This window comes from Callorhinchus milii, unplaced genomic scaffold (genome assembly GCF_018977255.1).
Source record: "Callorhinchus milii isolate IMCB2004 unplaced genomic scaffold, IMCB_Cmil_1.0 Scaffold5, whole genome shotgun sequence".
Taxonomy (NCBI): Eukaryota; Metazoa; Chordata; class Chondrichthyes; order Chimaeriformes; family Callorhinchidae; genus Callorhinchus; species Callorhinchus milii.
The window spans coordinates 24,140,795-24,168,679 of NW_024704746.1; the positions used below are offsets into that span (position 1 = coordinate 24,140,795).

A 27,885-nucleotide genomic window follows, 5' to 3' on the forward strand; every position below is an offset into this window, starting at 1 on the left:
TTAAATTGACATTGAGTGTAGCGCTGAACTCACGACTGACCCTCTAGTACTAGTGCAATGTAGATGGGATATTTATGAATAAAAGCACACCTTGCTCTTATTTGCTATTAATCTCTGAATTAAAATGTTGGGGCTCAAAGTTTCTTGAGCTCTTCAGCTCCCATCACATTGGATTTTTAGAGGAATTTCAATTGGTGCATCATTTAATTTGCTATTCACTCTTCATCTGTGAAGTGCTTTGAGAAGTCTCGGCGCTATATCAAATGCAAGGATGATTACTATTAGCAATTTACAAGTCAAATAAAACGTGCTCGGGTGGCGACAAGGACAGGCACAGGGATGGGAGTCAGGGGAGGGAATATTCTAAAATTGTGTTTGATGTGGTTTCCATCAGTGAGGTCCTGTTTATTAGCAGTGTTTGCAGTCCACAACTATAGCGGAGCGTAGGCAGACAGACACAACACGGAGCAAGAAGCCAAAGCCATATCAAGCCTCCTCGTTGAACCCCGAGACAAGTTTACTCTGAAGATAACGCGAGATCCTCTGATACCAATGTTCATCAACTCTTTTCTTTTCCTTCATTTCGAACACTGAGCATTACAACAACAAAATTACATTTGTATAGCGCCTTTCACGTCGGGAGGACGTCCCAAGGCACTACACTATTTGCGGGGGAAATAAAACCTAATGAATGCGTCAGTTACTAACAGGTTCTTAAATGCTTCTTGTGCACGTTGATGCTTTCAAGATATTTTGATTCCTGCCTTAGCTTCACGCTCTCACCACACAGCAATTGCAAGGCTTAACATTTCCCCCACTCCCTCATCTCGCTAATCCAGAAGCTTTCAGAATCCAATACAATTTTATACATGTCATGTCTGACTCTATAGAAATTGGGCTTCTTTATCCACAAGCCTTCATAATCCAATAAAAGATGCCACCCACAAATTTGTTCAGATTGTTGAGTCTCAGCTGTATATCATTACAATTAAAACACCACACGCAGGCAGACAAGGGCATTCTGTACAAATCTAAAAACAAGCTGGAATACAGCCAACTCTGAATGAGGCCCGCCTCTGGGGTCTCGATATATGGTCTACGTCCCTTACCCTGTGCACTCCTACTCCCTCTCACTCAATGCGTATGTGTGTGCCCTTTCTCTCTCACTGTGTGTGTGTGTCCTCTCTCTCTCTCTCTCTCACACACACACACACACAGTGTGCACGCTCTCCTATCGCACTGCTGTATCTCTTCATCTGCTTTTTTTCCACACTTCTGTGCCTACATTTCTCACTTATTCTTCCATGTGTACTTTGTTTCTCTTTCTCTTTCCTGTTCTGTCACTCCGTACATTCTTTGTCTCATTTGCTCACAAGATATGTCTTTCTGCTACTCTTTATACCCCTATATATCTCGCTCTCTCGCTCTCCCTCTATCTTATTCATACCTATGATGAATGACCCATCAATCTGACACAGAATGAGACCACCCATACAGGAGTATTACATTTTCAAGCTAATTCCTTACTTAAGAGCCAAGTTCACGATTGAAGGCACAGCATCCCATAACACGATTAATATTCTGCACATCCCGGTACAGACACTCTGTTGCCATGGTACGCTACCTAAAATAAGAATTAAAAATGTAGAAAGTTCCCATCTCTGGACTTTTAGCTGCAGCTGGCTCTAGTGTTAATTAGCAGAATTTGACTGGCAGAATTCAAACCAAGTCGGGGAGAAGGGGGTGAGGGGAAGAGAGAAAGAGACCAAACATTGGTTAAAAATTCACACGACTCATTCCAGTGCAGGTCAGTTCTTCCTCCTGCTATCTGCTGCTCTCCAAGTCAGTATATTTTGGAGGAATGTTGACAGCTTCAGCCTTGTAACATCCATGGACTCAGGCAAGGTGCATGTGCTCCCAACACTACCAGATATTGCAAACATATGTCCGTGCTTAAGATAACAGTCGTGGGGTCACCTCACATCTCCTCCTGCAAGTTAGTTTTCAACAGCAGCTTGACTTCCAACATCCTCAACCAGTCAGTGTCACAAATGGTAAATTTGCCAACATTTGTTAGTCTTACTAACTGATAAGAAGTGTGTGTGTGTGTGTGAGCAGGGATGTGTGGAGGAGGGGAGTACAGGTGGCCCTTCTCTCTCTCGCTCTGCGGCCATGTGTGTGTGTGTGTGTGCGTACTCCTCTCTCCCTCATGCGCACACGCATTCAATTTTAAAAAAATCTTGTACGTCATGAAAATGTTCACAAATATTTCTTGAATGATTTTTAATTCATTTTGGTTTTCTTCATGTAAATCCTGCTGTTATGGCAACATCACTAGATGCCAGTGGCCCAAGGCGCATGTTTTTCTGGTGATGCTTCACCACTAGGACCAGAGTCATTCAATCCCACACGTACTATCAAGTACTAATAAGGTTCAAACATTATCAACGAGTTTCCAACAGTTCAAAGACATGAAAGGCGCTATACAAATGTAATTTTGTTGTTATACATCACAGTCAGTTGTTGCAGCCTATTGTGAGCTCACACATAGTTCAGAGCAACATAAAGCCCATTATGAGGGGTATCACCAGATACGAATAGTTCAGAATATTCCTATCTTCTTTACTCAATGTTGCAGGCAATCAATGTAACTCTACAGTTTCCAGAACCTATTTCATGTTATGAAAGTTATTGGATGAGGCCAATAACTATGACATGGCCTAAGCTGCTGGTAAAAGCTTATTAGATGCCTTTGCACCTATGTAAAGTGCAGCTGGTATTTCTTTTCAACAATTTTCTAAGGTTAATCCATATAAGCTCTCACACAGTTTACTGTTCATTACTGAAGAGAAGTATTAATGAAATCTTACCTTTCAGCCAGTCCTGGATGAAGTGCAACCACATTTTTGGCAGCTCTTTATTCTTTTCACGGACGATGTATTTGATATTGTTAAAACTCTTGTGCAGGTCATATAATAAGCTCTGGGACTTTGGGTAATCAAATCCTCCCATTGAGACGATGTACATGTTGTAGAAGGAGAAGTACTTGAACTGAGCGGCGATAAAATCGTACTCCTTGGTCTCACGAGGAACAATGTCTGTGAGGTACAGCCCATCATGAACCATGGTCGTTCCGTAAAGCTCAATCCCAGTAAAGTCATGAACAGGACTAACACCACCACCTGGATCATTAAACAAAAACACAGTCAGTTCCAAAGCTTTTTATTTCTCCCCAAGACAGAAAGGTTGACTCTAATCGCAAGATAAAGAGATTGCATGCAGTACGTTCACTGCTTAACAATGAATCCCTCCCTAACCCTCCCCATTCAAAGTTTTTCTGGATAGATGTTTGTTAGGTCAGGGTAACGAGGGGTATGGCGCAAGGGCGGGTGATTGGAGTTGAGATATAGATCAGCCGTGATCTTAAAGAATGACAGAACAGGCTCAAGGGGCTGAATGTCCTCCTCCTGCTTCTATCTTTCTATGTTTTTACATTTCTAAGGAACTCCCCCAATGGTTCTGTTGAAGATGATTAAACATGCTGCGGAGATCAATATCAGCCAATAACGGCTTGCAGCACTGACCCTCTACAGTAACTGTGTCACGAATTCCAATGTACATCTAGAATCCAATTACTAGTTGGCTAACGTGAAGCAGTGCTCACAGTGTGCCAGTCTGTCAATGTCAAAACAGTTCTACAGAGAGCAGATTTATAATTATTCTCAGTTGAGAGTCACTTACTTTAGTTTGGGTTTTGAGTAGGAGGGGGGCGTATTTGTCCCGGGCGAAGTCTGCCAGGTTCCATTTGACGAAGGGCATCTGGACACATTCCCTGCCGGCTTTGGTCTCGTTCACCTGAGCCAGCAAGTCCCTGGTTGAGCTGGTGGCGTCTAAGCCCTGCAGGCCAGCACTGTCCACAGAAGTTACAATGATGGAAGGAGTCGTGGAGATGCGTGAAGTGGGAGGCAGGATGGTGACAATGTGTTGTCCTGTGGGGTCGCATTGGGTAAAGGCCTGCACGGTGGTGGTGATCTGGGTGCTGTGGGTGAACGTTGGCCCACTGTAGGGCGAAGGGTGGAAGGTATGGTTATCGTTGGCATCAGCGAACTCTTGGGGTTGGACCTGGATCACTCTGGTTGAGCAGAGACTGTGAACAAAGCACTAGATTAGAAGATTCCTGTATCTGCAATAACATGGTAGATGCATCCTATATCTTACAATAATAATCCTTGCATTTGTTACAGCGCCTTATCACATTGTCGAGACATCTGAAAGCGCTTCATAGAATATACTGCAAAGTGTAGTGACTGTGTATTTTGCGGCAGCCAATTGTGCACAGCAGTGTCCTACAACCCCTGGAAAGCGACCTGCCAATCGACTAACAACTACTTTGCTGCTAGGTGTGAAGCGTGTGGAGTAAGGAAGCTTACCCTTACCCTAACCCTGCCCGGGAATCAAATCCTCGCTTGCGAGGCGAGTGCTCTAACCACTGAGCTACAGGACTCCACCTGATCAAAGGAATCCTTACCTGGAAAAGCAACAGAAGATGTCCAGCCTTTTATCTTCACGCCGATGAAGGTCCAGACTGAGGATGGCAGGGAAGATGAGGAGCACCATGGCAAAGTTGAACACCACAACTATGGCAGCCTGAGCGGGGGGGGCAGGGAAAGGAGACATTCAAAGCCACACCACGATCGTTTGAAAAGCTAAATAAGATCTGGGGGATACCGTATATAGTTTGGGACATGGCATGTGAATGGATGGTGGAAGGTGAATGGCTGGACCTTGGGGTGGGGAGAAAATTCCCCTTTTGATGAAACCTAACTTGAAAAATTCACACCTGTTGCCAACAGAGTCAAAGTCACAACAGAGAGTGAGGAAATAGAGGGTTAACAGTAACAAGAAGTGTTTTTTTTATTTTAACAAAGTTATTTTAGCTTTTATTATTATTATTATTCTCTCCTTTAGCAAAGTCGATGCTCAGCTGTCTGTCTGGCAATACCCACTTACAAACTAGCAGTGTCCCTTTAAACTCTGGAAGATGTAAAAAGCAGTAAACCTATGGCTCGTCTCCAGGACCCTGGCCTCAGGCGTAGTATTCCTCTGAACAGCAGTTTCTGATTTCCAACTAAGATATCTCGAGGTTTAAGTGAGTTGTACTACAATCCATCCCGAGCACTCATAAGGTCGTGCGTTAGGCCAAAGAAAACATAAAATCAGCGAAAGATTTGAACCTAAGGAATCCGCATGCCCCCACCCCCAGTCTCCCCCCCACCACCATCACCATCACTGTCCTTCCCCCACATCAACATTACGGAGCAAAAGGCTCCTGAGGTCACAGCAGCCGATGGAAGTGAAGGGGGTGGGTATGCGGGTAGCTGCCTGAGGCAGACATTAAATTGCGTTATTATCTACTAGACCACCCAGCAAGCTCAGGCAGATCACATAGCTGCAGTTGACGTGTGGATGACATATCCCATCGTTTACGTCAACTACCTTGGCTGTGCAGCTCAGGGCCTGCTCACGGATTGGCCGGTTTGCGCTGGCGTTGGCTGGCGGGTTTCTCACTGTTTTAATTCCCACTGTATATTGCTTTCAATCAGCATCGCACACCCCGTGCCAACCCGCTCGCCCCTGGCCTGGGCAGCCCCAGCGCCACAGAGAGTCTGTAACAAGCCACAAGGAAGGTCAACCCAGTTTCTTTATCGTGAGTGTCGCAGAAAAGTGAGGAAAGCTGCCTGGAAGCCGAATGATTGAGTGCGCCGTGTGAGCACTTTGGGGACTTGTCTTTGGCCTCTCCCCTCTCCAGGGTAAAATGGGAGCATTTTGCACGGGGGAAATAGGATGTGGATCTCCACAAATAAATGGGGTGAGAGCAACCGGGAGGGAGTAGTTTCCCCCCTTTCCTGCAGTCAATGATATTTCCTCTCTCTGGGAAGCCAGCCAGTTTCCTGGCTACTTCTTCCTCTGTTCAGCTATCGTCTGACTGGGAAACAGTGGTGGAATGTCACAGCGGAACCGAACTACTCCAGGCACGATGGGCTGCTGCTCTGCGGCAGTCTGGGGGATACTCTGGAACTCTCTCCCTCTATCCCTCCGCCTTGCCCCCCCTTCCTTCCCCATCTTCAGGTCACGCCTGAAGACCTTCCTCTTCAACCATGGCTACGGGTCACCTCCAGACTCCCTCCCTCCGGCTCTGTGTCAAGGACACTGCCCTATCTGAGGGGCGCTGTGTAAATGCAAGTTGTTGTTGTATAAAATTAATAATAATCCTTGCGTTCAAGCAATTTGCAGTCTACAAAATTAACCTACAAAGCTGGCTGGCGCGATTTATAATCAGCAAATACATATCTGCAACATGTAAGTGTAAAACACATGCCCCTTGCGGTCAGCCTCCAGCACGAACAAGATTAATTCCGAAGCTGAAATGTTGAGACTGCCAGGGACATGCAACACTAATTCTCACTCCACGGAGATTTGTCTGGAGCTTGCAGGGTCAATAATGTAAAAAAAATCTTCAAAACAGTAAAAATCTCAGGCTTTCAACACTGGTTTCTTCTCGAACGCCTGTAAGTGTCCTCTTAAAATTGAGCAGAATTAGAATTGCGGCTGAAGATAAATCTGACTCCCAACTTGGCTGGGCACTGATTTGTTAGCCAAAAGATTAAACACAGTAGCCACTTTGCTAAAGGGTGACATATTGATGTTGGTGTAAGGTTTTTTAAAATAAAGTTTAAATGTTTTAGGCAAAATCTTATTAAAAGAACCAAGGCAAACAATAGCTGTGCCTGACTTTTTGTCCCTTAATTAGTGTCACGTTTCATCCTCTTAATCAATGCCATAAAAAATAACACATCTCCAACTCTCTGCCAATCCTTCAAAATTGTCTCCCACATTTTTCTTTCAATTACAAAAAGACTTTCAGTCGTTAGTCACTTTTTTTTAATCTGACACTTATCTCTCAAGAAGTCGATCTCCCCTCTACCCACCACCGCCCCCACACCCCTGCCCCCCCCGCCCAAGTCAAATACAGGCCTCATGAAAAACAATGGTGTTGTTTCGCAGACAACTGAGCCCTTCCACAGCCAAGACATCTGCAGGTGAGCCACAGAGGTGGTGCAGGCAAATTCCAAAGAAATGTGCAACACCTGGTATAAAAGAATTTAGTGCCTCTAATCTGCCCTCATCCACCGTCTCCCCCACCAACCCCAACACATACACAAACACATTACAGATCACCAGTCACCTACCTGCAGGGAGAAAGCACGCAGGGCGGGGATGGGGATCAGAGCAGCCATAGAGAAAGCGATCATGTTGTTGATTGACGTGAGGGCGACACTTGTGCCTGTTCGCCTCAAGCATTCTCCGGTCCTTTCCTGAGACAAACACGAGAGATGGCGTCAGCAGCGATAGACTGCAAGGATTCTTATAGGGTGATCAGGTGTATTGGCTTGAGAACGTGGTTTCAGTGTTAACTGCAGACTAATGGGGTTGGTGCTGCGGGAACGGTGGAGGAAAGGAGACTCCAATGACATAGTGGAGATATGAGAGTTGGTAAATATTCTGCAGCTTTTGCTGGAATATTGGGGTCACAGAATATCAATACAATACTTTGTGAGTGAGTCCAAAATGAGGAGGCATTAATATGATGGCCCCAGTAGCAGATCTAAAAGGGACTTAAGAGAATCGTCCTTACTCAGAGGGCTGCTGGAAACATGGAATTTACTGCTGGAAGCTGTGGTTGAAGCAAAAAAGCAATCCACTCTTGTCCTTACCTTGAAAGGAATGTTTGTGTTTTGACCAGTCTCAGTGAATGCATGAGCCAGCAAGAACATGTCATCGACACCGATACCCAGAGCCAGAAACGGAAGCACCTAGAGTTGGGAGAACATAAACAATATTTATTAATAATAATAATAATACTTGCACTTGATAATAGCGCCTAATCATGTCACCCAGACATCTCAAAGCGCATCACAGAATATATTGTAAAGTGTGTATTTTGTGGGCGAAACGCAGCAGCCAATTGCACACAGCAGTCAGTGTCCCACAAGCAGAGGTGGATTGAGGGACCACATTTTTTTTTGGAGCAACGATCCGCCAATCAACTAACAAACGGGTTCCTACTTCCTGCTGGGTAAACCGAGGCGTGTGGAATAAGGAAATTTGCCGTAGGTTTTGCCCTGCCCGGGAATCGAACCCAGGTCCTCTCGCTTGTGATGCGATTGCTCTAACCATTACACTACAGAACTCCACATAATAATCAATCCTCGGGATTTATTACTGTCAAATAATTTTGTTGGACCATTTTTTTTTGATTGTAGATGTCTTCTCTTGCCCCCTCCTCCCCCAAAGAACTCCGGTGAACTCCACTAAAAAATAGGGAACAACGCAGCTTGTGAAATGTATTACCTGGGTGGTAGCTGCATTAAAGGAAATTCCCAGAAGAGAGCACAGCCCCAGCCCAGAAGCCACTGACAAGGCAACTAGGAGGACACCAGCCAGGCCCACAGCTCCTTGAGATTTCGAGCAATCCCACCGCAGCATAGTCACACACGCATAGGCCAGCTGACACAGGCATGAAACCGAGAGAAGATAAAAACACACCGTTAATCACCGCAAAGAACCATTTCCTGACATACATACAAGTCAAACCTTACACTAACAATTCCGTTGCTCTGTGACATGGACTAGAAGATGAGTTTAGATCAACGCCCCCACCCCACCCGCCATCCCAAACCCACATGCGAAGAGATTTTTACCCCATCATTTGAACATAATTCCCAGAGGTGAAATAATAAATCCTCACATTTGATAATAGCGCCTCATCACGTCTTTGAGACGTCTCAAAGCGCTTCACAGAGTGTACTGTAAAGTGAATTGACTGTGTATTTTGCGGGTGAAACGCGGCAGCTGATTGCGCACAGCAGCGTCCCACAAACAGTCATGGATTGAGTGACCAAATTTTTTTTAAGATCGGTATTCGAAACAATTATGCTCTCCAAATCACTCCCAAGATTTCAGCTTTCGGTGGCCATAACTAAGGAGCCGAACATTTACTACGTGGATATTTGAGACGTCTTGAAGACATGATAAGGCGCTATATCAAATGCAAGTATTATTATTTACAAGTCAAAACACACTCACCATTAGCAGATATCCTCCAGCTACTCGGATAGCACTGACATCAGAAAAGGATTTCATAATGTCATTAAGCGTGGTGGTGGAAAAGGCGTGGATATTTTGCGAGGAGTTCTGTAATACAGTCTGGTGAGCTACCTACAACAACAGTCAGTGAAAACAGTAAGTCATGATATTTCTGGTAAAAAAAAATATAGTTTTTGAAGTCAACAAGACCTTAAGGTGGCAGCAAGGAAAACCTGTAGATTTTTTAAATCCAGTTACAGATTCTAATAAGCAAATCCAAAATTCAGTCAAATGACTAATGACCATTTATGGTATGTCCACATGTCCAGTGAAATTAAACATACAGGTTTTAAAGCTAATATAATTCCATGGTGTTTACTCCCGATTTGTCCAAGAACAAAATATTGTCAAAAAAAATCACCAGCCGAGGGATTAAGTGTTCCAATTTGTCCGACACAGTTTATCCGAATCTTAATTTGCCCAATCCATCCCTTATTTTGATCTCATTTTTCCCTCTCAGGGTATTCCCTTTGAGCATGCTATTTTGATAATCTATATTCTTTTCGAGTCTTGACAGCTTAGAATAATGGTTGCAGATGCCAAAGGTCACTATGGTCAAAGGTGAGGTGGGATCACATGGTCTCCAGAGGCCAGGAAAGGTCCTGTCATTCACCACCTTAAGCCCACAGCCAAAGGGCCTTCAACCTTCGGATTTTTTGCTAAACCCTCAACGTTTACGACTCCCCACCCCACCCACCCCCTTTCTCTGTGCGCGCTTCGTAGGCCTCAAGCCTTTAGTATCCAGGGAGTCAATTATCACCCAACAGCCTGTTCCTATAACTCTTCATCTGTCAAGAGTCTCAGAAACTGGCTCTCTGTACAATACAGCTGTGGACTGATGGAAATCAGCCTGATGTGGAATTCCAACGCTTACAGAAGCAATTGTAGCTACCGCTCCTCACCCCACCCACCTCCCCCTCCCCAAACCAAAAAAAATCACACATTAAATCAAAAGAAATTGCCGCCTTTTTTTCCCCCCACTTATAAAAATTTAAGGAGTGCGGGGTGGTGGGGGGATGCTTTTCAGTTAAAATGAGACTGAATTGGTTCGGCTGTCTGCTCCCAAGGCTTTCAATCATTGTGGCAGGCCGTTTAGCATCTTCTCATGTTGTCTTGTCACATTTCTAACATGTTCTTCTTCTCTAATGCCTTCTTCACTATAATCCTAATGTGCCAAATGTCTGCACAGCACAACACGGGGTGACCAGACCAGGCCTCCCGACGTGAAAGGTGTTATAAACAAGTCATTTTATATTCTACCTCGACAAACTTTCGCTGCCAGATTTCCAGAATGGCCGTTGCTTTTTCCTCGTTCCAGTTGATGTCGTGGATTTCATAATCGTCCTTGAAATGTTCATAGAGCTGTTTGGGGCTCATCAGCAGGTACATGGTCTGGAGAGCCTCAGCACTGAGGTACAGAGAGAGAGGGAGAGAGAGGGAGAGAGGGGCAGGGAAGAAGAGAGGGAGATGGAGAGAGAGAGAGAGAGAGAGGGAGAGGAAAACAAAGCAAATTCTTATTGATAGTACTATTAAGCAAAAACCACAAAGCAATGCGAGTGCTGGAAACTTATCTCACTGAGGGCATCATAGGACAGAGACCACAATTCGGAAAGGCAGTGCAGTAAAACAGTGCACAGGATCTGGAGCACCAACATAAAGTGAGCTCGGGAAAGTGTGGGAAACATGGAGAATTGCTGCCAAGGCCACCCTCAGTCACCCTCCAGCAGTTAGTTACACAGCGGCAGTGCCAGAGGTGTGAAAGGAGGTCACTTGGCCTAATGTGTCTGTGGTTGATCCCCCATGTGGGGAGATCAATAAAAGGAAAATGGGAGTGGAAACAGTAAAGCTTAAAGATTACTTTCACACCAAAAGTGCAGCAGTTTGCCTGATGGCGGAGCGTAAAGTATTTCGCCTTTTGGCTGCAGGCAGAAAAGGCCGTTGGAAGGTGAAGTAACTCGTGTGCGGAGAGAGAGAGAGCAAGAAACTCTCGAGAAATGTAATGTTTCTCTGAGTCTCTGCTCCAGTACTGTTCCTCACCGGCTTCTTTTCATGTAGTTTAGTCACAGTCTCACTGTGTTAAACCTGAAACTTTATATCTCGATCTGGTAATTTATAATCTATAATGGCCCTGGACACTAGGCAGGTCAGGCTAGCAGCTCTCTCTCCCCCCCCAACACCTTAATAAAATTATAATTTTATGGCAGCTCCATCACAGGGACCGGTCAGGAGTGTTGTCACAGGTGTAAACGTCTGCTTTTAGCTGCCAAACAGCCGCTGGCCGGGCAAATTGATGGTCGCAGCTCAAAGCACACAGAACTAGGATATCGTAAATCATATCACAAAGTAATGTTTCCAGTGTTCTTCACGGCCTGTTTGAGCGGATTGCACCGTATCCACTGAGATTTCCCAGGTCGCGCTCTGTGCAAAGCACCAACCCCGCTTTGTAAACCCCATTCCTTTTCATTTCTGGTTTTAAATTAAAATAAACAGGATTAAAAAAAATACTGAGATCATATAGCCCTACCCTCCAGGGTGTTGTTTCAGGAATTAAAAAATATTTTCCGCTTTTTATTTCAAATCGTTCCGTGTTATTTTCTCTTCCTGCCTTTAGCAGGTCCCACTCACCCCAAAGTCGTACACAGCCCCCTGGACGGAAAGAGATCAGCCACAAGACGTCTACCAATGCCTCGTTTGAGGAGGTCGTTACTGGGTCTTTGACAACAATCCCCCCCCCACCTTATCCTCCAGGAAGCAATCTGTCCAGCCCAGGTAATAATAATAATCCTTGCATTTTATATAGCGCCTTATCACATCTTCGAGACGCCTCAAAGCGCTTCACAGAATATACTGTAAAGTGAATTGACTGTATATTTGTGGGTGAAACGCGGCAGCCAATTGCGCACAGCAGTGTCCCCACAAACAGTCGTGGGTTGAAGTGACCAATTTAGGTATCTTTAGCAACGCTCACAGTAACTGCAAACTCGTATCTAACCCTTGCAGCACATTATTGTACAACAGTAACACAATCCTATTTCTATGTGACTCGAGTAACATATGGAGCACCTCTAGTGTTACAAAGTTCACAACACACCATTTAAAAATAAAAGAGTTTCTCAGTTAGTTTTAACATTCTTCTCCCCCCACCCCAAATCGATTTCTGTGTAATGTTAAAATAAATGCTGAAGGAGCGAGTTAACCCCTGTTATTGGGGTTCACGATCAGAGAATCCCTGAGTCATACAGATACGAGCGAGCTGATTATAAAATTATAAAATAATCAATGATATTTACAATTCTTCTGATTAAAAGTGAATTTGATGGTGAGATTCTCGTCTTTAAAGAGAAACCCGATGACAGATTCCACCTGTGTGACTCCTTCTCTAAAGGGGTCCCTAATGGCAAAATATCTCCTTTAATAATGATCGAAATCATTATATTTACTCTTTAACAGGACGAAGATAACATAAAACTCGTCCTTTAAAGGGGTGGGAAGAGTGAGTGGTCAAAGGGGGGCCCAATAATGAAGCCTTCCCTTTTTTAAAAGGGGTACTGATGAGAGACTCATTGAGGTTTGAAAGACTGATGTAAGGGGCAGGATTATGTGACCATCCATTTACTGCAGCTGGCTACTCCAGAGTTCAGGCCAAAGGGCACCTCTGACTCCCTGCGCAAGGAATTCCTTAGCAATGGGGTTATTACAAGTCAAATCAGCCTGATTCAGGCCTTAACCCTTTCAGATCCTCCAAAAAAGAAGCAAGATCACATTGACAAAGTGCACCTCTGGTTTGTCTTGCGAGATAACCAGTCTGATATTACTGATTTGTTCATTTTCCTTCTGGACGAGGTCTCTTTCTAATTTAACGTTTAATACCAAGCATGTAGTGTTCCCCTGACCCAGGCCTCCCTGCCCAGCACACACCATCCCCCTGGAGGAGAGGGTTGACAGACAGACAGACAGCCCGCTGCTCGAGTCACTCTGAACCAGGCTGAGAGAACAGCCTGCTGTGTCCCGCAGAGAGACAAGCAGACCAATAACCTCACAAATCAGTGCATTTGGGACACAGCCGTCCATTGCCAGCGTTGAGATCTCCCGGGTCACGTAAGCACCTCAGAGTAAGTACAATTCAGACCTCTCGTGACAGCCTGAAACACTATCCCTTCACCTCCAACTTTCAAAGAGCAAACGAGCATCACAGAGCTAGCCCCGTCTGATGGCTAGGTTCCCCGCTCCAGCCGCTCAGTGAGACTGCCAAACAAATGTCAATTAGAAGCACAATTACAGGCAGGTTTGACGCACGGAGGCATGGAGCTGGGTTGAGAGTGCGCATACTCCTATCACTTGAGACTGTCTCAAAGACAAAGACACCTTCATCTGATCATCCTGGCAGCAATTCAAATCCTAGTGATGAAAGGCCAATGTTCTAGCTTACTGTGCCACCCAGTCTCAATCGGTTGGCATGTTGTGTGTTTATACAGGGCAATGAAAATTCTAACTGACTTAAGTTTTCCTCTGACCTCCTGACTTACCTCAGCAACTCGTCCTGGGAACCTCTGGTCATGCCTCCCAAAATCAGCTCCTCCTGCCAATGCATGAACTTCTTTGAAAACCCTTGACAGCCTCCAGTTAACTCAGCGGGAATATCAGGAGCCTATAAATGAAACAAAACTCACTCTGAGTACTCGCAGTATAAATATTAGATGCTCTACTCGTTTTTGTTTACATTCGAGTAGTAGTTCCTAATCTTGTGTCGGCCTCTTGGGGAAACACTGGCTCTGCTCAGGAATGTAAATAGATACCGTGAACTTTTTCCCACCTATCAGTTTCCCTTCTGTGGTTTTCACCCCGTTTCCAAAATGTATACTATCGTGAGCTTGGCCAACAAATGCTTCTCCAGACTTTATTGCACATCTTTGCTGGAATATGAGGTTTGCAGACAGACTCTACACCTGGCATTCTGTGGGCAGATTTCATCTCTGCACATGTGATCTGACACGATCTCTCTCTCTCCCCACCCACCCTCCTCTTCCCACCCCCATCTCCAATCCGACCAACATCTTGATGTTTGTTCGTCAGTCGTGGCACTGAGCAATTCTGTACGAGTTCAGTTGTCACCTGATGGAGGTTTTGAACTGGAATCTCATGCTCTCTCTCTCTCTACGGAATGATACTCTGTGCCAACTATTCTCCTATTCGACTGGCAGGGAAGACATGTTACCCAAGAGATTTGGCACACAGATAGAAGGCACAGGGCATCAGTCAAAGCCTTCTGTAACAATGCGGTTGGACTCACTGTAAGAAAGATCCTCAGGGCGGGTAGCTTTCAGAGTTGGAATACTAAGCCGCCTACACACACAGGTTGGTATAATTACACAGCGGTGTGACCACAAGGATCAAGACCACATGACGGACTTCCTTTCCACTTTGGGGAGATTTGAGCACAATGCCTTCTCATATTCTGCACTGTGGATCTCCAGAGACATGAGGTAGATCATGCTTTTGGGAATTGCAGTGAAGCAGGTAGGAAAGGCTCTCCAAACCTGTGCCACATTACAACCAAAAGTGTTCTCCATTTATAGCAGCGTTTTACCCACACTTGGATAAGGACACAGTGGATCGGTCCCACATTCCTATCTTTGTCTTGTTAATACTTGTCCTTTCTTCCCAATTCTTGGGGCATTCTCCAACTTCTCTGAACCAGATGCCTTAGTTTTAATGAAATCCCTTTTGACTGCAAAGGATCAGTCAACCCAGTTTCCAAAGGGCATCGCTCTATTTATTGCCCTGAAAGCCATTTGCTGAATGCAGACGTCCATCACTCTGGGGAATGGGAATCGACCTGAGCAAAGGACAGTGACATCATACACAGCTTGACCTGAGTGCTCCTGTTTCCTGGACCTCTCTCTCTTTCTCTCTCCCTCCCCCCCCCCCCCCTCCCCACCCCTCCATACCCATCTCACACCTCATGCTTCCTTAGGACCAACTCAGCAAAAGGTTTAAACCAGTAGATGAACAGCCCAGAGTTTCAGAGACATCCTGTGGGCTGTGGACACATGCCCACTGATAACTAAGTTGAGGTTGTATCCAAATTCTTTTACATGAGACCTATAACTCCATCTGTGTTAATCCCATTCAAATCCAAGTGCCAGAGGTGAATTGGCAACATTCAAAAAAATTACAATCCATCGTCCCAGCATAACAACAATAAATTACATTTGTAATAGCGCCTTTCACGTCGAGAGGACGTCCCAAGGTGCTGGACAATCAGGGATTTGGCGGGCTGGGGGTTGGGATCAGGGGTGGTGGAGGGCGGGGAGGGAGGGTGGGGGTAGGTGGGTGACCAAATGTGCCAATGTTCATGAAATAATACCAAAACTATAGGGATTACATATTTAAAGAAAACACACTGGCTCTGACTGTCAGACCCTATGTAGAGAGGCTTACTTAATATTACTTAATATTATTACCTCTAGAGTTCCTTTGTTTGGTGCTGTTCCAGGGCACTCGGGATCACTGGGCTGTAAGCAGGGTCTGTCCATGTAAGCATGTCCTACTTGAGCCTTATCTAGCATCTCGCGGAAACCCTCCAAAGGTGTAAACTGCCCCAGTTCATCGAGAAGTTGGACTGGATCAAGATTTGTCCACTGAATGTCTGGCTTTCCTCTGTCGAGAGAGAGAAAAAAGAAAGGAATCCATCAATGACTAAATTTGTCATGTTTGCCACAGTTTGGAAAAACCACACCAATGGATGTAGCTGCAGGCTACTGGTCTTGGAACAGTTTGCAAACAGAGTGAGTAGTTAATTCTACAATGGTGTGACATCTAACGCACAGGTACACAAGGCTTAAAATGGCCTAGGCCTCTGCACGTTCAACCAGAGGGTCATGAGTTTGAAAGATAGGCTTGACTGACATTCAAACCCCCCCGATCGAGCACAGTTCAGTGGTTCTCAAGTGAGCCACAAGATGGAGTGCTGCACAGAGCTTCCGAAACGGACGGAACAGGAAAAAATATATATAATTGGATCAATTATGTTTTTAAAAGACAGCGTTAAGTAAAAAAAACCAGCAAAGCTACAAGGATACCATTCACCAGAATACCACGTGTTTTCAGATGTTGATGTATCATGTGATACGGAATATGAATATATCTATAGTGCACGCTGGAGATCTGTGAAAGTGGTAAAGCGGTGAAAGGTATCTAACAAATATCATTTGTACAGTTGTACTGTCTAATGGCTCTCTACACACCACAGGGATTTCAGATAGAAGCTGTGACTGTAAATATATTTACAACAATAGTGTCTGGTTATGTAACCCACTGGAGAAACTGTGCCATAGATCCATTTGTACCTATTCTCTTCAGTGCCTGGCCTGGCCTGCTGATGTCAGCCACCATGTACCATCCTATCCACCGCTGTTCAACCATAGGTTTTGGCTGCTGTTCACTATGATCCACAGCAAAGCCAGGGTCCGTGGTGATATGGTGCAAGCTCATCTCAGTCACAGCTTCTACACCACATCGCTGCTGCTTCTGAGCTGCCAATCCTGTGTGTGTGCCTGGCTCCCCCTATACCTCCCGCCATTTCCGAGACAGCAAAAGGTGACAGCACCTTTCTCTCAGTCACGAAAAACATCTACTCTTCACTGCTCGTTCACATATCTCACCTTCTACCTACAACTCAGTCACCGGGCTCTGATCACTAATCCCACGTCTGATTTGATATCAAATCCTCACTTGTCCAGAACACTTCCCAAGCTCCTGAAGTTAGCACGAGTTCCGCCTTTAGTGGATCTGAACAGTTCAATTGGGATATCTTTTCCCTAATGATTTTTTTTAATACCAGTTTTGCCGCGTTTCAGTTCCTCCACTTCTTTTCCACACATTTCCAGCATTATTTGCGTAGAGGAAGACTTTGGAGAATAAGTCCCTATCAATGAGAAGTGCTGAAACCCAACCTGTGATTGTGGTCTGGAACAGAATCTCCAAAGATCCCTCATCATCTCCCCTCGTCTACTGACAGCTGATATCGCAAAGACGGAGAAATCCGGGTAAACGTGGAATTCATTTTAAAATGTAACGTATTAAAAATAAGAAAATGAAAACAAATAAGAGGTGGTCTGTGGGTAAGTACTTCCTATTGATGGCACTTAACCATAGAGTTACCTTCCCTTTAAGCTTATATCATTGCCAGATGCCGAGTAAAAGACCATGTATTATCCCATTATGCAGGAACAAAGTGAAGGAAAGCTTGATCAGACCGCAGTGCCCACTCGCATTTCTTAACTTTGTTCAGTGAGACATGACAATTATACTGGAGCTCGCAAATGTCTTGATATTACTGGCGTGTGGTTTGCCCAGCCTGCCCGGGTCATCTTAAATTCCTGCAGAGAGAGAGAGACAGAGAGAGATAGAGAGGGAGAGAGACAGAGAGGGAGAGACTCTCTTCCTCTTCTGACATATTGTTAAGGCAGTTAATGAGATATGCTGTCAGCCTAATAAAAACTAACCTGAAAGAGAGTAGGGAAAGGGTTTCATGGAACCTTTCACAACATGCCCTACCTGACTGTATTCTCTCTAAGCTTTAAGCGCTCCGGGATGCTAATATAAATGCAAGTTGTTGTTGCCGTAGGCTTTAAATTCAAGGAGAGAAGGTGAATGATGCAGCAGAATTCGTCACTTTGTTAACATCGTTCATTGCATCTAAACTGCGTCAAAGGTTTCAAAATCAGAGGGAAAAAAAGATCAACTTCGAATATAGAAATTCCCAGATGTGAAAGGCTGTGAAACTATTGTGGCCCTAACAGAAATCACCATTCATTAGTATAAAATTGCCAGTATCTGGGCTCGAAGAAGGTGGAACTTTAAAACCCTGCATTTTTTTTTATTTCCTCCATTTATCGTTTCATTAAGGATAAACAAAAAGATAGCCTCTAAGATAATTAATCGACTTGGGAGTTTGGAATATTTCACTCTGTTGGAATGAGTTGGCTTTTTTCAAAAATAAAAAAAGGTTAGATAAAGATCCCGTGAACAGAACACTCCCCACCTACACTTATCCGGGCTATGTGTCAGTCCCAATCAAATTAATTTTTCCTTAAAGGTCTTTCCTCTAAATAATCAGATTACGTCCCACAAACAGAGGCCTACGGTCTCCAGCGCTGACTGCCACTCTGATTGTGTCTCTCCCCCACCCCCATTGTGCTCGTTCCTCCTCCCACTCTCCATGTAACAGCTCTCTTCTCAGCCACATTAAATCATTAATCTCTTCATCTGTAAAATATCCTTTTGTATGGTTTTCTCCCACCGCCACAAAGGGAGTGGGGTTTTTTTTCTCTCTCTTTCTTTCTTCTCATTTCAGTGCATTTGAATACCCGCTGCTGCCAACTCATCACCAATTCTGGCTAAGAGCAGAATATCGGACTCAGGAAAGTGGGATGGAAGAGATGAAACTCACACCCTCCTCCCTCCCCAGACTGCTCCTTCTTTCCCTTTTGATCCGACCCTAATAAAGTTCTTCAGAACTTGTCAAGTCTCCCTTTATTTAGTTTTTTCACTTGGTGGGGGGCGGTGGTGGGGGGGTGGTGTTAGGAATGGGGTCATTTAATTGTCACATTTAATTCAAGCTTTACTACAAAATTCAAGTGCAATGGGGAATAATTGTACAGGAATGGCTTTCCCTGTCGAGCAAGTGAAAATACTGCAGAGAATATAAGACACCGGATGTCAGTTTGATTAACTGCAGTAAAATGGATACCTGAGCCACAGTGACCAAGTAGAGAAGGGCACTGACATCACAGAGTGTCAGACCTCGGCTTGTTATGTGACCCATAAGATCAGATAACAGCCATGACGTTACTCTCCAGCGTCTGCTGTCATTCATAATATGCGTTCCCTGTGTGTGTGTGTGTGTCGTGTATGTGTGTGTGTATATGCGCGTGTGTGTGTGGAGTGTGTGGAGTGTGTGCATGCACACACCTTGCTTATGTGAATAAGAAATGGTCATGAGCAGGTGTGTACGATTTCACTTTGGATCACCATTTAGTGGTGACTGTGGCAGTTGTTACAGACACAGTCAGTCAGTCCGGGCACCTACATCCCGGCTGTGCAGTGAAATTCGAGGGAGAAAAACTGAAATTGACATTTGCCGGACACGAGAGAAGGCGACAACTTGTAACATAATCACCACCAGAGGTTTATTAACATGAAATCTGCAGCTGGTGACTGTGAAACGCTATTTGTTCTGAGCAAATCATTATAAAGGTTTCAGCTGTAGCCCCACATGCCCACAGCTGGTAAATCCATGCAGAATATCTCAATGATAATTTCCCCAACAACACTGACGCTTCTGAGCTTCATCGCACCAGTGCCTTGAGCCAATGCCAAAAAGTGACCATCCACAATGCAATAACAGGGTTGGTCATTCCTCGATACTGGCACTCACTCATTTTTATTATCCTGCTTTATTTTGAAGGCCCCCCACCGCCCTTTAATTTTTCGCGGGTAAACAAAAAGCGAGTGTATGAATGTGATATTTTCAGGGGGAGCAAGCAAGAGAGAGAGCGCGAGAGAGAGCGCGCGGGGGAGAGAAAGAGCGAGATGCAGGAAAATGTGTACAGGGCAACTTGAATAATAGAATAGAAGGGGAGCGAGAGAGAGAGAGAGAGAGAGAGAGAAAAAAAGTCCCAACTCTGGCAGAATGACACTCCAATAATTCATGAGTTGGGCATTGCATGAAGCAAGCTCTTTCTGATTCCCACATACCAGCAAACCCTTCTACTGCAACCAAAGAGAGGCTCCTTTATCTCCTATTTCTTGCTTGAGTGAGTCTGCTCAAACCCTTTTGTTTTTCCACTTTGGAGAATAGATTGCCATTCTTTGTTCTCCCTTTTTCCCTCTCTCTCTCTCTCTCTCTCTCTCTCGTTCTCGCACTGGCTGAACTGAAGCGGAAGCTGACGGCGTACAGGCTCACCCTCAGCAGCGATGGGAAGGGAAGAGAATGAGGGGGGGGGCGGGGGGGCGAGAGAGAGAGAGAACTTCTGCACTATGTGGAGGGAATACCCACACACACACCCAGACACACACCCAGACAGATGCACAGACACCCTCTCACACGCTCACTCACACATTCAATCACGTTCGCACACAAAATAAGACCTGAAAATGTCACACACACCCCAAAATCCTATTTTTTTAAAAATCCCCCCAAAATACTTATTTTAAGAATTACCCTGTGTCGTGTTTAAATTGAATGACTTAGTGACCAGCAACACTGTGCAGAATAAAGTCCCAGTCTCCCCACCACTGCCAACCCCCCCTTCACAAAAAAAAAGCTGTGAAAATAGTTTGAAGAAGGGAACGCTGTGAGTGAGTGAGTGAGTGAGTGAGTGGGTTTTAAACGAGAAGAGGGTCGTTTCTTCTCAAGGGCATTTTTTTTTATTTTATAAAATAGGGCCCGTGGCATGAATGATGTGTACATTTTATTTGTTGGGCAACTTGCGGCAATAAGGGCTCGGATTAACATGAGAATAACTTCAGTTACCGTCTGTTGACAAAGCATTCCCATGGGTCTCGGCACTGCCTGACAAGCAACCACATCGCAGAGAAAGAATGCGAGCCATTGTTCACCCTCTCACCACTTTAGTTCAGACCCCCAAAAACTTGGGAGAAACGTCCACTCGGTAACTTTTTTTTTTAAAAAAAAAGTAGCAATCCTTTAAACCTCCCAGAAACATAATAATTAGAGGCTGTGGTACTTACGGTAGGTAAGCAGAACCGCCTTGAAGCTTGGCACCATCCCAGAAACAGTCCAGGGGAGTTAGAATAACACAAGGAAAGAGCTTCTCAATCATCTACAGGGAAGGAAAAGGCAAGTGAATAAACATCACTATATTTGACGATAAAACATGGTGATATAAGCAGCAAAATTCATACGAAGTGGTCTCTTTTTAAATCAATGTTGAAATCAATGTTAAAGGATATCTCTGCTGCTGCTGTTGTTGTTGTGTGTGGGGGGTGAGGGAGGGAGGGAGGGGTCGGGGGAGAGACACAATAGCCCAATTTAATTGTACATTCACAATTGCACAAAACAGAATTGAAAGATGATAGTAGGGGGTCACTGTCCATCTACTACTTGTCCTCACAGTCAGGAGATTCTGTCCTTTATTTCCAGCTTTGGAAATGAAGGGATACTAAGCCAACATACTGCATCATTTAATTACCGATTAGAGACAGCAACTTAAAGTGCTTGGTCAGAAAAAAAGGGGCAACACACACTCTCTTTTGCTGTCAGTATATTTTAGGTTTGATTTGAATTTGACCAGAAATGGTATGGATGAATTTCGTGGTCCGTCACAAAGTACCACAGTAATCTGTCAGAATTGAGAGCTTAGTGGTTTAACTCCTGAAAAGATGCTGTAACATGTTTATTTCTCACTTATAACTCGAGAGCATGTTGAAGCTCCTTCACAAACTACAATGCCCATTGTGGTCAGTGTAAACTGATGCCTAATAATTTGTGGTTTGGTGTGTGTGTGTGTGTGTGTGTGTGTGTGGCGGGGGGTGGGGGAGGAAGCGAGGAGATAATTAATGACTGTGTGTGCCAAACATGCTCCTCTGATAGTGCATACACAGAGCATGTTGGCACAGGCCAGGCTGAACCCTACAACCATTAGACAGACATAAATCAGTGCAGCCTGTCATCAGCCTTCTGCCTCTTGATCTCCATCATACCAGCCGGCTTTGAAAGTCTGACAGCAACATGCGAGTTCCATTGTACGTAATACCACAGTGTCATATCACACTAGCAACTCCACATGGGAGCAGTCTTAAAATGTCTGCATTCTCCTCTTTCTCTCTATCGTGCTCTCTCTCATTCCCCCCCACCACCACCACCGCTGCCACCACCACCCACCACCATATCGTATTAACCCTTTTGGCCAATAAAGATGAACGAATAATAGACAGTACAATATTGCCAATACTCACTCGCTCGATCATTCCACTCTCAATGATAGGTACTCCAGATTTGTAGCAGATTTTGTTTAAATCCCAGGACCTGAAAGTAAGGTCGAAAGTAAGGCATTGAGGACGTAAAACAAAATGTAGACCTAACCCGGCAGTGCTAATCGTGAATTGTGTCCGCATGCACACCTGTGTGAACCCTTTACCAGAATGACTTACAAAATAGATAATCAAATACCTTAAAAATGGAAAATAACCCCCTTCTCCCCCACCAACAAAAAACAGGGGCAACGTGAGGGGAATAACATTGACAAGCCACAGTACAGTAATAACTTAGTTGGCTGAACGGAGGGGAATAAAGAATCCGGAGGTTCAACACAACGTCATTACACAAAAGCAATTCGCTTACTTTCCATACAACGAGACTTGGACTTTGCTGGCTGCTAAAGCAGCGTCCAGATGCTGGATCAAAGCTTCCTCAGTCAGAATGTTTTCTCCTTCTCTCTTTGAGGTCTGTATTAGCATCTGCGTGGTGAAGATGGTCTCCTCACCCAGTTTGTCTCGTGTGTACATCAACTCTCGACTCACTCTGCTCCCAACTGCAGGCAAACAGAGAGGGAGAAGCACATTAGAGGCACTGATCGAAAAAAAATAACCCAAATGACTGCCATGAGAAATCTCGGTTTGGACCTTTTTTTCCCCAAAAAGCTGTCAATTCACTTGAGCACCAACCATCGTAAACCAGAAGCAGCAGCAAGTGAGGGATGGGCGAGTGTAGTTGGTTAAATCCCATCCTTTAATCTGTGTGACCTGGGAACCAGTCTAGACTCCTGGGATAAAAGTCTCATCCATGAGGTCTGTTAACAGTCCTAAATACATCTAAGACAAGTGTTGTTCCACTTACTCGTGGACATCAGTGTTCGAGTGCTTTGGGCACTGGAACCAATAAAGAAACTGCTCGTCACTGAGAAAAGCTGGTATTGAGGAAGGACGAGATCAAATGGATTGAAGGAGCTTCTACATCTCAACTGCTGATGAGCTTCAGATCAAATGGTATTGAGAGCGGGTGAATGGGAAGAGCAGAGGGGAACAGTGTGAAATAGAAATATCACATAAGTATAACAGGAGGCTGTAGGTATGAGACAAAAAATAAACACACACACCTAAAAAAAACAAAGCATTGTGCCTTTATAATACTAACAACATCAGACTTCCCTACTTTTCCTGTACAAACCCCACCATTGGGGAACCATAGTCTCTGAGGTCCGGGGAACACAGAACATTTCCTGGTTTATGTGTTATATGCCTCTCACTTTCATTCCCTGATAACTCCCTCCCCCTCCCCATTCCTCCCTCCCTACAGCACCGGCTTCATTTCCTACACGCTTTCTCATCTGCTGTTGGCGCCCAAACTGAAGGGCTGGCCGACTTCCAGAGTGAGCGAGGTAGACCAACATCACAGAGCAAGACCACAAACAGGGAGCCGTACACGGCATTATTATTAATATCCTGACATGTCGAGGTTCTTCATCCCATTGGGCTGCTAACCCCCACCCACCCCACCGGCCCTGCTGATTGGCATTTAATACTCAGCGCTACTGGGTTTAGCGAAAAGCCCAGTCAATGAATATACACGTCACAGTGTAAACACAAGCCTCCATTTACACAGCAGTACTTATAATAATAATCCTTGCATTTGATACAGCGCCTTATCACGTCTTCGAAACGTCTCAAAGCGCTTCACAGGGTATACTGTACAGTGAATTGACTGTATATTTTGTGGGTGAAACACGGCAGCCAATTGCGCGCAGCAGCGTCCCACAAACAGTCGTGGATAGAAGTGACCAAATTATTATTGTGTTTTTTTCTTGAGGGATTATTATCAGGCGTGTGGAGTAAGGAAACTTGCGCAAGGTTTTGCCCTGTCGGGTTTGAACCCAGGTCTCTCGCTTGTGAAGCAAGTGCTCTAAGCACTGAGCTACAGGACTCGACAAGTACTTGGTGCTTTACGGAGATATAATAATAATCCTTGCATTTGATACAGGGCCTCATCGCATCGTCGAGACGTCTCAAAGCGCTTCACAGAATATACTGTAAAGTGTAGTGACTGTGTATATTGTGGGCGAAACACAGCACCAATTGCAGATTTTTTTTTAAGCCTGCGTCTGCGATAAATGAATAAGGGCTAACTCAAAAGATCAGACCCACAGTGAAGACCAACGTTGCTGTGTTACTGGAGGTTTCTAAGCCTATAATTTAAAAGGCCGACATGTAAATTTAAGCTCAATGGCATTTATTCATTGATGTGAAATATTGTAAACATTAGTGCGGATACAGATGGTACGAGTAGGAAGATAATAACGGGCGGGTCTTCTATCAATCTGATCGTTATGTTTTGGCTCATGGTGCGAGACTACAAAGAGCCAGAAAATATCCCTTTAATTTTAAACCATGCAATATGATCTAAAGCCGATCGCATGTTAAAGAAAAAACAAATCCTCAAATTCCAAAAAAGTTGATTAACGAGACCAAACATGATGAGGCGAGATGAAAAAAATCACCATCTGTAAAGCAGCACATCAAAGAGTGGAAAAGTTCCCGTTTGATGAGGCTCTGTGTGTGTGTGTGTGTGTTTCAATTTCAAATTACCGTTCTCCCTTTAACACGGATAAAACCAAAGTCTTAGGAGCAGGTCTATTAGCCATCAAAACAATCTCCTGGAAGATTTCACTCTTGAAGGAGTCACAGCATCAGATGCCTTTCAAAAGAGGATCCCTTTACAGTCCATTTTACAGGATCCTTTTTAATCTTACCCTTTTTAAGGAGAACACTTCAACACCACCACCACCACCGACAGCAACAACTTCCATTTATATAGCGCCTTTCAATCGGGATAGTGGGGCAGAGCGCTTAACGCTACAAACCCAGGATGGGAGAAGTTGTTGCCATTTCCATGCCATCGCTGTATACCGCCAGCCCTTCGGAAGTCTGATGCACAGCCGCCCCCCTTGGGATAGCGTGGCTATGATTAGAACCATAACCTTATACTTTACATAGAACGTACAGGAGCCCCAAGATTACATTTGTATAGCGCCTTTCATGTCGGGAGGACGTCCCAAGGCGCTGGAGACACTGAACTTAATAAAAAAAAATTCTGTACAACTTTGCCAAAATCGCGTAAAACAAAAAGTTTTCCCTTTGATTTTTTTTGTAAGAGTTTTTTATTTTCTAAAAAAAAAATTGGAGCTTTCCGACCCAAAACACACACTTCAAATGAATTGTGATGCGATTTGCCCCAAAGGCAAATAATTCTCTGCAGCTTTGGATTTTTGAAAGTAACTTTGAAAAAAAAGCACAGTTGTCTGTTGTTGGCCAACAAAATGGGAAGCTATCCCTTTAATCACTGGGTTACTGCACAAAATTACAGCTATTTGCCATCTCTCAGTCATCCAGCTGGACCACCCTGGATTCAGGCAGATGGATGGCTTTTACACCCCTATGTCTCACAGGTGGCCTCTGGGGGAAGTGTCGGATACACCAGAGCAGAGCAGACGCAAAACCCCTCACATTCTCGCCACGCAGTCACATCCCATTTTACCCAAACTCTGCCTGGTCACATCTCTCGGTCACTGGCGAGTGATTCACAGGGCAAAACCTTAGGCACGTTTCCTTACTCCACACACACACACACGGCTCTGTTTACCTGGCATTAAGTAGGAACACGGTTGTTAGTCGATCGGCGGATCGATTTTCCGGCGGTAATAATCCCTGCAAACGTTTTTTTAAAAAATATTTTGGTCACTTCAATCCATGACTGTTTGTTGGACGCTGCTGTGCGCAATTGGTTGCTGCATTTCACCCACAAAATACACAGTCAATTCACTTTACAGTATATTCTGTGTCACGCTTCAAGATGCCTCGAAGAAGTGATAAGGCGCTGTATCAAATGCAAGAATTATTATTATTATAATAAACACAGCGCCTCACTTGTCCTTACAATATCTTCTAAAGAGAACGCCAGTTTTCCTATAGTAGTGTCCTATAGTGGAAGCCAGGAGCAGGATTACCAATGTCCTAAGCTATATCGTGTCATGATACAGGAAGAACCAACATTACAAGGATATTTTTGTTGTCTAAAGAATATAATTATTGCATATTATGTGGAGAATAATAGTTACTTGGGTGATTATAAGGCTGTAATCCAATTGAGCTGTTCGGATGGTTTATATATAGAATAATGGACACCTGGAATTGATTACAAGGCTACAGTCTAATTGAGGGATTCAGATAGTTTATACATAGAATATCAGATACCTGAGAATGATTACAAAGCTGTAATGTAATCAAGAGGTTCAGCTAATCCTGAGTGCTTTATAATCGTCATCTGAACCTCAAGATTATGGACGGTAATGAAACCATTCAAAGCCAGCCAATAGTTTTATAACATATACACTGGGAAGTTCATAAAGATAAATTTATAGACCAGAGGAAGGACCTTGGTCTATAAAAATGTACTGGATTCAAATCAGCTAAAATGGGGGGTAAATCCTCTAACTACACGTTCCATGATCATATGCTATACTTGTCATTACAAGCACGAAATGCTTCTAAGTCCCACTTTTCCTTTAAATTTGTTTTTGGCCTAGATTCAACAAAGACCCCCACATGACTCTGCTGTTAATGGCCTGTAGTGATCCTGGGGCTTCTCTGCCACTACTGATTATATAGAATTACTTAATTGTATTGATAGTCACAGTCTCTACACCAATGCCTCCCCTGGTCCAGGGTGTACTCCGTGGAGCCTATAAGAGGCACAAGGAAAGCCTGCCCAACCCCCCCACTCCTCACAGTCAGATTCGTATCCATGGCTGGAATGCGTCAGCGCAACAATGACAGCAAAAAACGTATGAAATTTGACATGCAATTAACCACAGCGATTCACCACCCTCCACCGTGCTGTCAGCTTCAAGCCTCAAACCCCAGTCTGCACCAATTTGCTTCCAGCTGGAGCTGAGGGTTACTCTGAGGGGAATGGCTGGCTGAAGACTGGGCTTTTTATGGATCTCATTCATTCCGTGGGATAGTCATTTACAGGGGCTGAGAAACCTGGGCGAAAGATCAAGTCGAGGTCCACACAGCAGTCAGCGGTGCAGCAAAGCAACCCTCACTCACCTGGCTCTGATCCAACGGGGGTGGGGAACGGGGAAAATACCTCAATTAATTAGCCAGGTTACAAAGTACAATTGTATATACATTTGTAATGAATTATCCTCACGAACCTCCAAACACATAGGTTATAAAGCTCGTGGCTTTATAATGAGAGAAGATCAAGGACCATCCAGTTCGTCTTCCACCATCCTGGCAGTCGCTTGACACGTCATGTGCCAAACTATCTTAGCCGCAGATATTATTTTCTAGCAGAAATGAAACAGATTTGAACTCCTCAACCTGTCTCTCTCTCTCCCTCTCTCTCGTTCCTTCTTTTTTTTTAAATCAATGGTGTCAAGTTTAGAAATAGATTCCCGAAAATCCTCATCGGCAATTTGAGTGGGAATTAGTGGTGCACTGACTAGCAGCAGCTGGGTCTGAGACAAAGGGGCGTTGAGCCAAGGCAAACACACAACACGGCATCCTCACTGTTTTCAATGGGAAAATAATTCGAAGAAATTGTTTCGTGTTTGGGAGGAAGAAATCTGTTAAAATTTCTAGAATCTTTTT

General features: G+C 44.4%; 1 protein-coding gene across 1 annotated transcript in view; it reads right to left on the reverse strand.

The window, feature by feature from the left end:
- ptch2 (patched 2) overlaps nucleotides 1-27,885 on the reverse strand; it is a 73,722-nt gene that overhangs the window by 18,335 nt on the left and 27,502 nt on the right. The window contains 14 exon segments of the mRNA XM_042335007.1: nucleotides 2,871-3,149; nucleotides 3,152-3,182; nucleotides 3,742-4,147; nucleotides 4,529-4,647; nucleotides 7,251-7,376; nucleotides 7,776-7,874; nucleotides 8,413-8,568; nucleotides 9,148-9,279; nucleotides 10,468-10,615; nucleotides 13,734-13,855; nucleotides 15,672-15,867; nucleotides 20,965-21,056; nucleotides 22,192-22,261; nucleotides 22,577-22,766. Coding sequence (XP_042190941.1) covers nucleotides 2,871-3,149; nucleotides 3,152-3,182; nucleotides 3,742-4,147; nucleotides 4,529-4,647; nucleotides 7,251-7,376; nucleotides 7,776-7,874; nucleotides 8,413-8,568; nucleotides 9,148-9,279; nucleotides 10,468-10,615; nucleotides 13,734-13,855; nucleotides 15,672-15,867; nucleotides 20,965-21,056; nucleotides 22,192-22,261; nucleotides 22,577-22,766 — 2,166 coding nt within the window.